Here is a 17,450-nt window from a genome sequence, read left to right on the forward strand (position 1 = left end):
AGCCACGCGGCAGGACCTGTTTACAGGAAGCAAATAATGGGCGCACAAGGGCAGGCTACGAACGCCGTCCCGCACTCTAAAGGAAGGTTCTGCAGATCTAGGGCATACAGAATTGTGCTGTCATCTCCAACCATTCTGTGCATGCAGCTCCGATGCGACAGTATGAGTCTCCACAGTCACAAACGCACCCTTGGTGTGATTCTCTAGGCATGTGTTACCACTTGTTTTTACCACCAGTAGCAAGAAAAGGGCCAGATGAAGCCAGCACTCACCAACACTAGTATCCAGAGTGGAGGGAACATCAATACCCTCAGGGATGTATGTCGGCACAACCGTGGTACTTTACAATGGTAATTACACTGCGTCATTATTTAATGCTAATTTCTATTGTGATCATGACCTGGAACACCCCTTTGAAGTTTATATTAAAAAAATAAATTAATAATAAAGAGTAATGAAACACTGTATCGTGTTACTGATCAAAATTTAGATTTAATTTCTACCACCAGGCATTGTGAGTCACGCACTATTCCGATCAATGAATGAAATCCCCATCCATTAATAATGAAATATGTAATTAAGAGTAATGTGTCTGATGCTGGGGGGCCTGGCTTACTTACAAAACTGTGAATCCCCTAGAAAACAGGCAAAGGGTGTAACCTCTATGCAAACCCTGAAGGCTGATGAAAACAAATAAGTTTCTAGAAATTACAGACATCTCCCAGAAATGAGCAAATCACATATACTGATAAATATATTACTTATAATTTTGAGGTCATTCAGTCCGAGCTACTGAATAGGAGAAATCACAAAAAAACATTATCAATCAGAATTGAGGGATGGTATCCGTGTCCATTACGGTCCCTACCACAAATTTACTTTTAGCACACGCAGCCAAAAATCTCTTAAGTAAGTTTATATACAGATTTCCATCTAAACTATATTTCATTAACAAACAGTGAACGTAACAAATTCATTATGTGAAAATCGCTACAAGATTGCTACATGCTTGCAGAGGTATAGTGGGCACTCATGCCTTTTTTCAGAAAATCATGCATAATTTTGTAGAAGATTTATTATATCACCAAAATTTCAACACAGGACTAAGTACTTGATGGTTCGTACACCCCAATAGGTACATGCCTACCTGCAGGGGGTACTTGTATTGTGCTAATGTGGTGCTTTTACTAGAGAACAAAGTGCACTAACATAGAATTGTATGTACTTTGATGTTCACTATTTGAGTAGTAGGAGATTTTGATTAGAAATATTGAGAAACCCTTCTGTGGAATTGGAACCTTAGTTAAAGCTGTGATATACACTAATAGCCTATTTTACCAATCTATCTTCCTGGTGCTCTGCACTTACCAGCACAGTGTAGATGTGCAAGCAACGGTACACTGGTGAAAAATCCACCAAGTCTTGTGTCCCCGGAGCCTGGAAAAAATAAGGAATGTTACGTTGACATCTCGCAGAACAACAGTATCCGCCATGTACATCATCATTTATCAACAATCTAAGGCATCCTGCTCGCATCACCGAGTTAATTTACCTCTTCTTCCTCATCCTCATCTTCCACATCCAGAATTCCAGAATCCTGCTCAGACATTGGGCTTGTGCCATTCATTTCTGGACTCAGACATAGATCTTTTTTATATCTCTTTCCAAGGATGCCCTTGGTTTGAAGAGTTAACATGTTGTCCAAGCTTCTCTGCTGCTGAGCCTAGAAAGAAAAGGAAGAGCATTGTAGCAGGGGTGTACTCTCAAACCTAAAGACACATACTGAAATACACAAATGAGATTTGTTAAAAAATGGAAAACGGTTTTCATTCTGTACTACAAGTCAGAAAGTATGGAAAAGAATCAGGGCTGAGGGAGAGATAGATCGAGCGAGGAGTCCGGGCCGAGGGAGTGAGAGTTCGAGAGAGGGAGAGATCGAGAGAGGAGTCCTGGCCGAGAGAGAAAGATCGAGCGAGGAGTCCGGGCCGAGGGAGGGAGAGATCGAGAGAGGAGTCCTGGCCGAGAGAGATAGATCGAGAGAGGAGTCTTGGCCGAGGGAGGGAAGGAGAGATCGAGAGAGGAGTCCTGGCCGAGGGAGGGAGGGAGAGATCGAGAGAGGAGTCGTGGCCGAGGGAGGGAGAGAGAGATCGAGAGAGGAGTCCTGGCCATGGGAGGGAGGGAGAGAGAGATCGAGAGAGGAGTCCTGGCCAAGGGAGGGAGGGAGAGATCGAGAGAGGAGTCCTGGCCAAGGGAGGGAGAGATCGAGAGAGGAGCCCTGGCCAAGGGAGGGAGGGAGAGATCGAGAGAGGAGTCCTGGCCAAGGGAGGGAGGGAGAGATCGAGAGAGGAGTCCTGGCCAAGGGAGGGAGGGAGAGATCGAGAGAGGAGTCCTGGCCAAGGGAGGGAGAGATCGAGAGAGGAGTCCTGGCCAAGGGAGGGAGGGAGAGATCGAGAGAGGAGTCCTGGCCAAGGGAGGGAGGGAGAGATCGAGAGAGGAGTCTTGGCCGAGGGAGGGAGGGAGAGATCGAGAGAGAAGTCCTGGCCAAGGGAGGGAGGGAGAGATCGAGAGAGAAGTCCTGGCCAAGGGAGGGAGGGAGAGATCGAGAGAGAAGTCCTGGCCAAGGGAGGGAGGGAGAGATCGAGAGAGAAGTCCTGGCCAAGGGAGCGAGGGAGAGATCGAGAGAGGAGTCCTGGCCGAGGGAGGGAGGGAGAGATCGAGAGAGAAGTCCTGGCCAAGGGAGGGAGGGAGAAATCGAGAGAGGAGTCTTGGCCGAGGGAGGGAGGGAGAGATCGAGAGAGAAGTCCTGGCCAAGGGAGGGAGGGAGAGATCGAGAGAGAAGTCCTGGCCAAGGGAGGGAGGGAGAGATCGAGAGAGGAGTCCTGGCCAAGGGAGGGAGGGAGAGATCGAGAGAGGAGTCCTGGCCAAGGGAGGGAGGGAGAGATCGAGAGAGGAGTCCTGGCCAAGGGAGCGAGGGAGAGATCGAGAGAGGAGTCCTGGCCAAGGGAGGGAGGGAGAGATCGAGAGAGGAGTCCTGGCCAAGGGAGGGAGGGAGAAATCGAGCAAGGAGTCCTGGCCAAGGGAGGGAGGGAGAAATCAAGCAAGGAGTCCGGGCCGACGGGGAGTGGGGAGAGAGGGAGGGAGAGATCGAGAGAGGAGTCCTGGCCAAGGGAGGGAGGGAGAGATCGGGAAAGGAGTCCTGGCCAAGGGAGGGAGGGAGAAATCAAGCAAGGAGTCCGGGCCGACGGGGAGTGGGGAGAGAGGGAGGGAGAGATCGAGAGAGGAGTCCTGGCCGAGAGAGAAAGATCGAGCGAAAAGTCCGGGCCGAGGGAGGGAGAGATCGAGAGAGGAGTCCTGTCCAAGAGAGATAGATCGAGAGAGGAGTCTTGGCCGAGGGAGGGAGGGAGAGATCGAGAGAGGAGTCCTGGCCGAGGGAGGGAGGGAGAGATCGAGAGAGGAGTCCTGGCCGAGGGAGGGAGGGAGAGATCGAGAGAGGAGTCCTGGCCGAGGGAGGGAGGGAGGGAGGGAGAGATCGAGAGAGGAGTCCTGGCCATGGGAGGGAGGGAGGGAGGGAGAGATCGAGAGAGGAGTCCTGGCCATGGGAGGGAGGGAGAGATCGAGAGAGGAGTCCTGGCCAAGGGAGGGAGGGAGAGATCGAGAGAGGAGTCCTGGCCAAGGGAGGGAGGGAGAGATCGAGAGAGGAGTCCTGGCCAAGGGAGGGAGGGAGAGATCGAGAGAGGAGTCCTGGCCAAGGGAGGGAGGGAGAGATCGAGAGAGGAGTCCTGGCCAAGGGAGGGAGGGAGAGATCGAGAGAGGAGTCCTGGCCAAGGGAGGGAGGGAGAGATCGAGAGAGGAGTCCTGGCCAAGGGAGGGAGGGAGAGATCGAGAGAGGAGTCCTGGCCAAGGGAGGGAGGGAGAGATCGAGAGAGGAGTCCTGGCCAAGGGAGGGAGGGAGAGATCGAGAGAGGAGTCCTGGCCAAGGGAGGGAGGGAGAGATCGAGAGAGGAGTCCTGGCCAAGGGAGGGAGGGAGAGATCTAGAGAGGAGTCCTGGCCAAGGGAGCGAGGGAGAGATCGAGAGAGGAGTCCTGGCCAAGGGAGGGAGGGAGAGATCGAGAGAGAAGTCCTGGCCAAGGGAGGGAGGGAGAGATCGAGAGAGGAGTCCTGGCCAAGGGAGGAGGGAGAGATCGAGCAAGGAGTCCTGGCCAAGGGAGAGAGGAGTCCTGGCCAAGGGAGGGAGGGAGAAATCGAGCAAGGAGTCCGGGCCGACGGGGAGCGGGGAGAGAGGGAGGGAGAGTTCGAGCGAGGAGTCCTGGCCGAGGGAGGGAGGGAGAGATCGAGAGAGGAGTCCAGTTCAAGGGAGGGAGAGATTGAGAGAGGAGTCCGGGCCACAGAAAGGAGAGATCGAGAGAGCAGTCCGGGCCTAGGGAGGGAGAGATCGAGAGAGGAGTCCGGGCCACGGAAGGGAGAGATCGAGAGGAGTCCGGGCCACGGAAAGGAGAGATCGAGAGAGGAGTCTGGGCCGAGGGAGGGAGAAATCGAGCAAGGAGTCCTGGCCAAGGGAGGGATAGAGCGAGAAGTCCTGGCCGAGGGAGGGAGGGAGAGATCGAGAGAGGAGTCCGGGCCAAACAAGGGAGGGAGAGATCTAGTGAAGAGTCCGGGACGAGGGAGGGAGAGATCGAGAGAGGAGTCCGGGCCACGGAAGGGAGAGATTGAGAGAGGAGTCCGGGCCAAGGGAGGAAGGGAGAGTTCGAGCGAGGAGTCGGGGCCAAGGGAGGGAGGGAGAGATCGAGCGAAGAGTCTGAGCCGAGGGAGAGTTCAAGAAAAGGAGTCCAGGCCGAGAGAGGGAGAGATCGAGGAGTCCGGGCCAAGGGAGGGAGGGAGGGAGAGATCGAGTGAGGAATCCGGGCTGAGGGAGGGAGGGAGAGATCGAGCACGGAGTCCGGGCCGAGGGAGAGATCGAGCGAGGAGTCCGGGCAGCGGTAGGGAGAGATCGAGCGAGAAGTCCGGGCCGAGGGAGGGGGGGGAAGAGTTTGAGTGAGGAGTCTGGGCCAAGGGAGGGAACGTTGGAGCGAGGAGTCCGAGCCGAGGGAGGGAGAGATCGAGCGAGGAGTCCGGGCCAAGGGAGGGAACTGGCGAGGAGTCCAGGCACAGAAGGGGGGGAGAAAGGGCGAGTCATCCAATTAACTTTTGAACCGTCACAGGACTCAGAAATCCCCTCGTTTTTGGTATTGGTCATGGTTGTTTGTGCCCACATTATGCTCCTATAACCGTGCTCCACTGTACAGGAACAACCCTTACGTTGTGTAAATTCACATGCGTGTCTTGTATTAAACGTCACTCGTGGATCAGTGACCGTCTGGAAAGTTCATAAAGATTATTATGTTATTATTCCACTGGGGAATGCAATGCCTTTTGTCTGCAGCCAACAAAAAATACAGGCACCACTGTAATAGAGTGAATGACCAGGGTGATGGTGTGATCACCGAAGGTAAAGCCATAGGTGATCTATGACCCAGAAAGGCGACCACTTACATGGGGCTTGTACATGGGGCTTGTATGGCTCTGCCCCAGAAGTGCCCATAGAGCTTTATTAACCTGAACAAAGGGCACATGTGCTGTAGATACGAACAATGCCATGTACAAGGATACCGATGAGAACAATTACAGAAGAAAAGCTGCAGAGCCGAGGCAGCAGAGCTTCACGGGGAGAGGGAACATGGCAAGATCAAAGGTGGGAGACGGCGCAGCGATAGCCAGACACCGATAGCCAGACACCGCCTGGAAACGGCTCCCCGGTGTGTGCAGGCTAGTCATGAAAGATTCAGGCTGCGCAGATGAAAAACCCTAAGTGGTTACATACGCCAGACCCCGAGAGCCCCCCGGTCACCAGGAGGACTGCAGAGCATTAGCCCCTCATAACCAGACACAGAGCCCCCCCCCCCCCCCCGGTCACCAGGAGGACTGCAGAGCATTAACCCCCCCCCATAACCAGACCCCGAGAGCCCCCCGGTCACCAGGAGGACTGCAGAGCATTAGCCCCTCATAACCAGACAGAGCCCCCCCCCCCCCCCCCCCGGTCACCAGGAGGACTTCAGAGCATTAGCCCCTCATAACCAGACCCCTAGAGACCCCCAGTCACCAGGAGGACTGCAGAGCATTAACCCCCCCATAACCAGACAGAGCCCCCCCCCCCCCCCCCGGTCACCAGGAGGACTGCAGAGCATTAACCCCTCATAACCAGACCCCGAGAGCCCCCGGTCACCAGGAGGACTGCAGAGCATTAACCCCTCATTACCAGACCCCGAGAGCCCCCCCGTCACCAGGAGGACTGCAGAGCATTAACCCCCCCATAACCAGACCCCGAGAGCCCCCGGTCACCAGGAGGACTGCAGAGCATTAACCCCTCATAACCAGACCCCGAGAGCCCCCGGTCACCAGGAGGACTGCAGAGCATTAACCCCTCATAACCAGACCCCGAAAGCCCCCCCAGTCACCAGGAGGACTGCAGAGCATTAACCCCTCATAACCAGACCCAGAGAGCCCCCCGGTCACCAGGAGGACTGCAGAGCATTAACCCCCCCCCCCCCCTCATAACCAGACCCCGAGAGCCCCCAGTCACCAGGAGGACTGCAGAGCATTAGCCCCTCATAACCAGACCCCGAGAGCCCCCCCAGTCACCAGGAGGACTGCAGAGCATTAACCCCTCATAACAAGACCCCGAGAGCCCCCCCGGTCACCAGGAGGACTTCAGAGCATTAGCCCCTCATAGCCAGACCCCGAGAGCCCCCCGGTCACCAGGAGGACTTCAGAGCATTAGCCCCTCATAGCCAGACCCCGAGAGCCCCCCCAGTCACCAGGAGGACTGCAGAGCATTAACCCCTTATAACCAGACCCTGTGAGCCCCCCGGTCACCAGGAGGACTGCAGAGCATTAACCCCTTATAACCAGACCCCGAGAGCCCCCCAGTCACCAGGAGGACTGCAGAGCATTAACCCCTTATAACCAGACCCCGAGAGCCCCCCGGTCACCAGGAGAACTGCAGAGCATTAACCCCTCATAACCAGACCCCGAGAGCCCCCCGGTCACCAGGAGGACTTCAGAGCATTAGCCCCCCCCCCCCCCCCCCCCCCACCCCCATTACCAGACCCCGAGAGCCCCCAGTCACCAGGAGGACTGCAGAGCATTAACCCCTTATAACCAGACCCCGAGAGCCCCCCCCAGTCACCAGGAGGACTGCAGAGCATTAACCCCTCATAACCAGACCCCGAGAGCCCCCCCAGTCACCAGGAGGACTGCAGAGCATTAACCCCTCATAACCAGACCCCGAGAGCCCCCCCGGTCACCAGGAGGACTTCAGAGCATTAACCCCCCATAACCAGACCCCGAGAGCCCCCGGTCACCAGTAGGACTGCAGAGCATTAACCCCTCATTACCAGACCCCGAGAGCCCCCCCGGTCACCAGGAGGACTGCAGAGCATTAACCCCTTATAACCAGACCCCGAGAGCCCCCCCGGTCACCAGGAGGACTGCAGAGCATTAACCCCTTATAACCAGACCCCGAGAGCCCCCCGGTCACCAGGAGGACTGCAGAGCATTAACCTCTCATAACCAGACCCCGAGAGCCCCCGGTCACCAGGAGGACTGCAGAGCATTAACCCCTCATTACCAGACCCCGAGAGCCCCCCGGTCACCAGGAGGACTGCAGAGCATTAACCCCTCATAACCAGACCCCGAGAGCCCCCCCGGTCACCAGGAGGACTGCAGAGCATTAACCCCTCATTACCAGACCCCCAGAGCCCCCCGGTCACCAGGAGGACTGCAGAGCATTAACCCCTCATAACCAGACCCCGAGATACCCCCCCGGTCACCAGGAGGACTGCAGAGCATTAACCCCTCATAACCAGACCCCGAGAGCCCCCCCGGTCACCAGGAGGACTGCAGAGCATTAACCCCTCATAACCAGACCCCGAGATACCCCTCGGTCACCAGGAGGACTTCAGAGCATTAACCCCTTATAACCAGACCCCGAGAGCCCCCCCAGTCACCAGGAGGACTGCAGAGCATTAACCCATCATAACCAGACCCCAGAGCCCCCCGGTCACCAGGAGGACTGCAGAGCATTAACCCCACATAACCAGACCCCGAGAGCCCCTCGGTCACCAGGAGGACTGCAGAGCATTAACCCCTCATAACCAGACCCCGAGAGCCCCCCGGTCACCAGGAGGACTGCAGAGCATTAACCCCTCATAACCAGACCCCGAGAGCCCCCCCCCAGTCACCAGGAGGACTGCAGAGCATTAACCCCTCATAACCAGACCCCGAGAGCCCCCCCAGTCACCAGGAGGACTGCAGAGCATTAACCCCTTATAACCAGACCCCGAGAGCCCCCCGGTCACCAGGAGGACTGCAGAGCATTAACACCTTATAACCAGACCCCGAGAGCCCCCCGGTCACCAGGAGGACTGCAGAGCATTAACACCTTATAACCAGACCCAGAGAGCCCCCCCAGTCACCAGGAGGACTGCAGAGCATTAACCCCCCATAACCAGACCCCGAGAGCCCCCCAGTCACCAGGAGGACTGCAGAGCATTAACCCCCCCATAACCAGACCCCGAGAGCCCCCCAGTCACCAGGAGGACTGCAGAGCATTAACCCCTCATAACCAGACCCTGAGAGCCCCCCACTACCAGGAGGACTGCAGAGCATTAACCCCCCATAACCAGACCCTGAGAGCCCCCCACTACCAGGAGGACTGCAGAGCATTAACCCCCCATAACCAGACCCTGAGAGCCCCCAGTCACCAGGAGGACTGCAGAGCATTAACCCCCCCATAACCAGACCCTGAGAGCCCCCCACTACCAGGATGACGGCAGAATGTTAACCCTTTCTTGCTGGAGGACAATACCTTAAGGAAAGCCCTACACACTGCCTTCACCACGATGACTGCACGGCATGAACCTATTTGCCAGCAGAGGAATCAGCACACACAGGTGGGCCGGGGGGCTAATGACCAGAGATGACACGTGATGCTCCATAATGAGGCGGACCAGTGACCGTTCATCCAAGCGACACCGAATAACTAGAGGGAAACTTCTCAGGCAGATGTCTCATATTATAGCAAATATAGGATATAGCAGGAGTAACTCCCCCATCAACAGACACCCAAAAGGGAACATTACCTGCCAGTCCCACAACACAAGAACGTACAAATAACAAATCACCCAGTGACTTATATAATTATTAGAAAAATATAAAAAAAAATACTAAAATAACCATAAGTCAATAAGGAAGGAGTCCAGACAAAGCAGTAAAATACACTGACCCCGGACAGGGCTGCAGGGGCGGCATGGCCTTCTCTGGCAGACATGTAAGTGATGAGCCAGTGATCCCTCTTCTATAGGCCCTAAATGCCCCTTTATGGATACAAACGACTGGCCCTGTGACCCTCCACGGTGACCCTCATTTATCTAACACTGGTGTTAGCTGCAGACAGCAGTGATCAATCCTGGTCAGACACTGCCCTCTGCTGGACACAACGCTAACTGCCACATGCTCAGAGAGACCACATCCTGACAGCAGGGCGACCCCGGGCAGAGGGGCGTGGGGTCTAAGGTGGGCGATGCCGTATTGACACTTTTTGTTGGGAGAAGACGCCTTCACATATGAGAGACCGGGAGCAGTTCGCAAAAGAAGAGTCGTCCAAGATTCCAGGTGAGAGGTGTAAGAAGCTTGATGATGGTTATAGGAAGTGATTTATTCCAAAGGGTGTGCAACCAAGTATTAGGTTGAGGGTGCCAACAATTTTGTCCGGCACATTTTGGGGGTTTTGTGTGAAATTATGTCCAATTTGGTTTTTTTTTTGTGTTGTTCCAATACACACAAAGGAAATAAACATGTGTATAATAAAGCGTGCGAGACTGCAAGAACGTTCTGGGAGAAATACGTCATTTTCTGGATCAATTTCCGGGGTGCAGAGACTTGGGGCCATGACGGCCGGTATCTTGATTAACTGCTCATCCGTGGCCGGGTCCGGAGCGCTGGAGTCTCGTGGCCGCCATCGTCACCTCGCCTGCCCTGCAGAAGGCAATTTCTGGACACTATAGGATGGGAAGCGTGAGGACTGGGCGATGGTCGGCCGTGGTGTCCTCTTACATACCCTCCCCCTTTACAGTAGTCAAATATTAAGGGTTTATAGAAGTATTCCCATCTCCGAGATCCTATCCCAATATGTAGCAGGTGTAACAATAATAACATCCGCAAATTCCTCCAATTAGAAATGTAGTGTAGTTCTTCTGATTCACTATGGTGCTTACCTCATGTGCAGCCATTGGAGCTTAGGTATCCATGGTTACGACCACTAGCAACTGTCACTATATGAGTGGTTGTAACCATGGATACGTAAGCTACTGCAATGTCCTGCACTAGGGACAAGCAACATAACTAATCAGGAGAACTATACTACATTTCTAATTGGAGGAATTTGCGAATATTATTAGCAATTATTATTAATATGACCCGATGTGCGGCCTAGGTCTATCCTTCAATACTTGATGAAGGAATAGGGAATCCATACATTGAGGCAATATAGTTACTCGTGTTCCTCCCAAGATCTCACATTTTGATCTATTCACCTAAAAACCTTGATTTTTTTTTCTTAAATTTTTACTTTCATTTTTTGTCTCTGATCACATCGCAGGAGGGACCGATGGTCCCCGGTGCACAACCACAAAACTGACCGACAGCGGCATGAGCGCTCGGTCCAGTCACTGCTGGCATCTGCTGGGCATGGGGCGATCTCAGCTCCTGAGCCTGCTCCATGAAGCTGCCGCGACCATGAGACGTGACTATGTGATGCAGGGTCTATGTACCTATAACAGCGCTGTCCGAGCCTCGTCTGTGCGCCGGCCACGGTTACACGGCTATGGTGGAGACGGAGCGTCTCCCTGTACGGTGTCTATAGAAGCTGCTGGCACGGACCCCGAGCCACGCTCACTCCACGCTCCAGCTATAGAAGCTGCTGGCACGGACCCCGAGCCACGCTCGCTCCACACTCCAGCTATAGAACCTGCTAGCACGGACCCCGAGCCACGCTCGCTCCACGCTCCAGCTATAGAAGCTGCTAGCACGGACCCCGAGCCACGCTCGCTCCACACTCCAGCTATAGAAGCTGCTGGCACGGACCCCGAGCCACGCTCGCTCCAGCTATAGAAGCTGCTGGCACGGACCCCGAGCCACGCTCGCTCCACGCTCCAGCTATAGAAGCTGCTAGCACGGACCCCGAGCCACGCTCGCTCCACACTCCAGCTATAGAAGCTGCTAGCACGGACCCCGAGCCACGCTCGCTCCACACTCCAGCTATAGAAGCTGCTAGCACGGACCCCGAGCCACGCTCGCTCCACGCTCCAGCTATAGAACCTGCTAGCACGGACCCCGAGCCACGCTCACTCCACGCTCCAGCTATAGAAGCTGCTGGCACGGACCCCGAGCCACGCTCGCTCCACGCTCCAGCTATAGAAGCTGCTGGCACGGACCCCAAGCCACGCTCGCTCCACGCTCCAGCTATAGAAGCTGCTGGCACGGACCCCGAGCCACGCTCGCTCCACGCTCCAGCTATAGAAGCTGCAGGCACGGACCCCGAGCCACGCTCGCTCCACGCTCCAGCTATAGAAGCTGCTGGCACGGACCCCAAGCCACGCTCGCTCCACCTATAGAAGCTGCTGGCACGGACCCCGAGCCACGCTCGCTCCACACTCCAGCTATAGAACCTGCTAGCACGGACCCCGAGCCACGCTCGCTCCACGCTCCAGCTATAGAAGCTGCTAGCACGGACCCCGAGCCACGCTCACTCCACGCTCCAGCTATAGAAGCTGCTGGCACGGACCCCGAGCCACGCTCACTCCACGCTCCAGCTATAGAACCTGCTAGCACGGACCCCGAGCCACGCTCGCTCCACACTCCAGCTATAGAACCTGCTAGCACGGACCCCGAGCCACGCTCGCTCCACGCTCCAGCTATAGAAGCTGCTAGCACGGACCCCGAGCCACGCTCACTCCACGCTCCAGCTATAGAAGCTGCTGGCACGGACCCCGAGCCACGCTCACTCCACACTCCAGCTATAGAACCTGCTAGCACGGACCCCGAGCCACGCTCGCTCCACACTCCAGCTATAGAAGCTGCTGGCACGGACCCCGAGCCACGCTCGCTCCACGCTCCAGCTATAGAAGCTGCAGGCACGGACCCCGAGCCACGCTCGCTCCACACTCCAGCTATAGAAGCTGCTAGCACGGACCCCGAGCCACGCTCACTCCACACTCCAGCTATAGAAGCTGCAGGCACGGACCCCGAGCCACGCTCGCTCCACGCTCCAGCTATAGAAGCTGCTGGCACGGACCCCGAGCCACGCTCGCTCCACGCTCCAGCTATAGAAGCTGCTGGCACGGACCCCGAGCCACGCTCGCTCCACGCTCCAGCTATAGAAGCTGCTGGCACGGACCCCGAGCCACGCTCACTCCACGCTCCAGCTATAGAAGCTGCTAGCACGGACCCCGAGCCACGCTCACTCCACACTCCAGCTATAGAACCTGCTAGCACGGACCCCGAGCCACGCTCGCTCCACACTCCAGCTATAGAAGCTGCTAGCACGGACCCCGAGCCACGCTCACTCCACACTCCAGCTATAGAAGCTGCAGGCACGGACCCCGAGCCACGCTCGCTCCAGCTATAGAAGCTGCTGGCACGGACCCCGAGCCACGCTCGCTCCACACTCCAGCTATAGAAGCTGCTGGCACGGACCCCGAGCCACGCTCGCTCCACGCTCCAGCTATAGAACCTGCTAGCACGGACCCCGAGCCACGCTCGCTCCACACTCCAGCTATAGAAGCTGCTGGCACGGACCCCGAGCCACGCTCGCTCCACGCTCCAGCAATAGAAGCTGCTGGCACGGACCCCGAGCCACGCTCGCTCCACACTCCAGCTATAGAAGCTGCTAGCACGGACCCCGAGCCACGCTCGCTCCACACTCCAGCTATAGAAGCTGCTGGCACGGACCCCGAGCCACGCTCGCTCCACGCTCCAGCAATAGAAGCTGCTGGCACGGACCCCGAGCCACGCTCGCTCCACACTCCAGCTATAGAAGCTGCTGGCACGGACCCCGAGCCACGCTCGCTCCACACTCCAGCTATAGAACCTGCTAGCACGGACCCCGAGCCACGCTCGCTCCACGCTCCAGCTATAGAAGCTGCTGGCACGGACCCCGAGCCACGCTCGCTCCACGCTCCAGCTATAGAAGCTGCTGGCACGGACCCCGAGCCACGCTCGCTCCACGCTCCAGCTATAGAAGCTGCTGGCACGGACCCCGAGCCACGCTCGCTCCACGCTCCAGCTATAGAAGCTGCTAGCACGGACCCCGAGCCACGCTCGCTCCACACTCCAGCTATAGAAGCTGCTAGCACGGACCCCGAGCCACGCTCGCTCCACGCTCCAGCTATAGAAGCTGCTGGCACGGACCCCGAGCCACGCTCGCTCCACACTCCAGCTATAGAAGCTGCTAGCACGGACCCCGAGCCACGCTCGCTCCACGCTCCAGCTATAGAAGCTGCTAGCACGGACCCCGAGCCACGCTCGCTCCACACTCCAGCTATAGAAGCTGCTAGCACGGACCCCGAGCCACGCTCGCTCCACACTCCAGCTATAGAAGCTGCTGGCACGGACCCCGAGCCACGCTCGCTCCACACTCCAGCTATAGAAGCTGCTAGCACGGACCCCGAGCCACGCTCGCTCCACGCTCCAGCTATAGAACCTGCTAGCACGGACCCCGAGCCACGCTCACTCCACGCTCCAGCTATAGAAGCTGCTGGCACGGACCCCGAGCCACGCTCGCTCCACGCTCCAGCTATAGAAGCTGCTGGCACGGACCCCAAGCCACGCTCGCTCCACGCTCCAGCTATAGAAGCTGCTGGCACGGACCCCGAGCCACGCTCGCTCCACGCTCCAGCTATAGAAGCTGCAGGCACGGACCCCGAGCCACGCTCGCTCCACGCTCCAGCTATAGAAGCTGCTGGCACGGACCCCAAGCCACGCTCGCTCCACCTATAGAAGCTGCTGGCACGGACCCCGAGCCACGCTCGCTCCACACTCCAGCTATAGAACCTGCTAGCACGGACCCCGAGCCACGCTCGCTCCACGCTCCAGCTATAGAAGCTGCTAGCACGGACCCCGAGCCACGCTCACTCCACGCTCCAGCTATAGAAGCTGCTGGCACGGACCCCGAGCCACGCTCACTCCACGCTCCAGCTATAGAACCTGCTAGCACGGACCCCGAGCCACGCTCGCTCCACACTCCAGCTATAGAACCTGCTAGCACGGACCCCGAGCCACGCTCGCTCCACGCTCCAGCTATAGAAGCTGCTAGCACGGACCCCGAGCCACGCTCACTCCACGCTCCAGCTATAGAAGCTGCTGGCACGGACCCCGAGCCACGCTCACTCCACACTCCAGCTATAGAACCTGCTAGCACGGACCCCGAGCCACGCTCGCTCCACACTCCAGCTATAGAAGCTGCTGGCACGGACCCCGAGCCACGCTCGCTCCACGCTCCAGCTATAGAAGCTGCAGGCACGGACCCCGAGCCACGCTCGCTCCACACTCCAGCTATAGAAGCTGCTAGCACGGACCCCGAGCCACGCTCACTCCACACTCCAGCTATAGAAGCTGCAGGCACGGACCCCGAGCCACGCTCGCTCCACGCTCCAGCTATAGAAGCTGCTGGCACGGACCCCGAGCCACGCTCGCTCCACGCTCCAGCTATAGAAGCTGCTGGCACGGACCCCGAGCCACGCTCGCTCCACGCTCCAGCTATAGAAGCTGCTGGCACGGACCCCGAGCCACGCTCACTCCACGCTCCAGCTATAGAAGCTGCTAGCACGGACCCCGAGCCACGCTCACTCCACACTCCAGCTATAGAACCTGCTAGCACGGACCCCGAGCCACGCTCGCTCCACACTCCAGCTATAGAAGCTGCTAGCACGGACCCCGAGCCACGCTCACTCCACACTCCAGCTATAGAAGCTGCAGGCACGGACCCCGAGCCACGCTCGCTCCAGCTATAGAAGCTGCTGGCACGGACCCCGAGCCACGCTCGCTCCACACTCCAGCTATAGAAGCTGCTGGCACGGACCCCGAGCCACGCTCGCTCCACGCTCCAGCTATAGAACCTGCTAGCACGGACCCCGAGCCACGCTCGCTCCACACTCCAGCTATAGAAGCTGCTGGCACGGACCCCGAGCCACGCTCGCTCCACGCTCCAGCAATAGAAGCTGCTGGCACGGACCCCGAGCCACGCTCGCTCCACACTCCAGCTATAGAAGCTGCTAGCACGGACCCCGAGCCACGCTCGCTCCACACTCCAGCTATAGAAGCTGCTGGCACGGACCCCGAGCCACGCTCGCTCCACGCTCCAGCAATAGAAGCTGCTGGCACGGACCCCGAGCCACGCTCGCTCCACACTCCAGCTATAGAAGCTGCTGGCACGGACCCCGAGCCACGCTCGCTCCACACTCCAGCTATAGAACCTGCTAGCACGGACCCCGAGCCACGCTCGCTCCACGCTCCAGCTATAGAAGCTGCTGGCACGGACCCCGAGCCACGCTCGCTCCACGCTCCAGCTATAGAAGCTGCTGGCACGGACCCCGAGCCACGCTCGCTCCACGCTCCAGCTATAGAAGCTGCTGGCACGGACCCCGAGCCACGCTCGCTCCACGCTCCAGCTATAGAAGCTGCTAGCACGGACCCCGAGCCACGCTCGCTCCACACTCCAGCTATAGAAGCTGCTAGCACGGACCCCGAGCCACGCTCGCTCCACGCTCCAGCTATAGAAGCTGCTGGCACGGACCCCGAGCCACGCTCGCTCCACACTCCAGCTATAGAAGCTGCTAGCACGGACCCCGAGCCACGCTCGCTCCACGCTCCAGCTATAGAAGCTGCTAGCACGGACCCCGAGCCACGCTCGCTCCACACTCCAGCTATAGAAGCTGCTAGCACGGACCCCGAGCCACGCTCGCTCCACACTCCAGCTATAGAAGCTGCTGGCACGGACCCCGAGCCACGCTCGCTCCACACTCCAGCTATAGAAGCTGCTAGCACGGACCCCGAGCCACGCTCGCTCCACGCTCCAGCTATAGAACCTGCTAGCACGGACCCCGAGCCACGCTCACTCCACGCTCCAGCTATAGAAGCTGCTGGCACGGACCCCGAGCCACGCTCGCTCCACGCTCCAGCTATAGAAGCTGCTGGCACGGACCCCAAGCCACGCTCGCTCCACGCTCCAGCTATAGAAGCTGCTGGCACGGACCCCGAGCCACGCTCGCTCCACGCTCCAGCTATAGAAGCTGCAGGCACGGACCCCGAGCCACGCTCGCTCCACGCTCCAGCTATAGAAGCTGCTGGCACGGACCCCAAGCCACGCTCGCTCCACCTATAGAAGCTGCTGGCACGGACCCCGAGCCACGCTCGCTCCACACTCCAGCTATAGAACCTGCTAGCACGGACCCCGAGCCACGCTCGCTCCACGCTCCAGCTATAGAAGCTGCTAGCACGGACCCCGAGCCACGCTCACTCCACGCTCCAGCTATAGAAGCTGCTGGCACGGACCCCGAGCCACGCTCACTCCACGCTCCAGCTATAGAACCTGCTAGCACGGACCCCGAGCCACGCTCGCTCCACACTCCAGCTATAGAACCTGCTAGCACGGACCCCGAACCACGCTCGCTCCACGCTCCAGCTATAGAAGCTGCTAGCACGGACCCCGAGCCACGCTCACTCCACACTCCAGCTATAGAACCTGCTAGCACGGACCCCGAGCCACGCTCGCTCCACACTCCAGCTATAGAAGCTGCTGGCACGGACCCCGAGCCACGCTCGCTCCACGCTCCAGCTATAGAAGCTGCAGGCACGGACCCCGAGCCACGCTCGCTCCACACTCCAGCTATAGAAGCTGCTAGCACGGACCCCGAGCCACGCTCACTCCACACTCCAGCTATAGAAGCTGCAGGCACGGACCCCGAGCCACGCTCGCTCCACGCTCCAGCTATAGAAGCTGCTGGCACGGACCCCGAGCCACGCTCACTCCACACTCCAGCTATAGAAGCTGCAGGCACGGACCCCGAGCCACGCTCGCTCCACGCTCCAGCTATAGAAGCTGCTGGCACGGACCCCGAGCCACGCTCGCTCCACACTCCAGCTATAGAAGCTGCTGGCACGGACCCCGAGCCACGCTCGCTCCACACTCCAGCTATAGAAGCTGCTGGCACGGACCCCGAGCCACGCTCACTCCACACTCCAGCTATAGAACCTGCTAGCACGGACCCCGAGCCACGCTCGCTCCACACTCCAGCTATAGAAGCTGCTGGCACGGACCCCGAGCCACGCTCGCTCCACGCTCCAGCTATAGAAGCTG

General features: G+C 58.3%; 1 protein-coding gene across 1 annotated transcript in view; it reads right to left on the reverse strand.

The window, feature by feature from the left end:
* EXOC6B (exocyst complex component 6B) overlaps window positions 1-17,450 on the reverse strand; it is a 239,086-nt gene that overhangs the window by 149,011 nt on the left and 72,625 nt on the right. The window contains exons 7-8 of the mRNA XM_069745123.1: window positions 1,553-1,723; window positions 1,369-1,437 (exon numbers count right to left, since the gene is read on the reverse strand). Of these exons, the coding sequence (XP_069601224.1) occupies window positions 1,369-1,437; window positions 1,553-1,723 (240 nt within the window). The remainder of the gene's footprint in view (window positions 1-1,368; window positions 1,438-1,552; window positions 1,724-17,450) is intronic.

This window comes from Ranitomeya imitator, chromosome 1 (assembly GCF_032444005.1).
Source record: "Ranitomeya imitator isolate aRanImi1 chromosome 1, aRanImi1.pri, whole genome shotgun sequence".
Classification (NCBI taxonomy): Eukaryota; Metazoa; Chordata; class Amphibia; order Anura; family Dendrobatidae; genus Ranitomeya; species Ranitomeya imitator.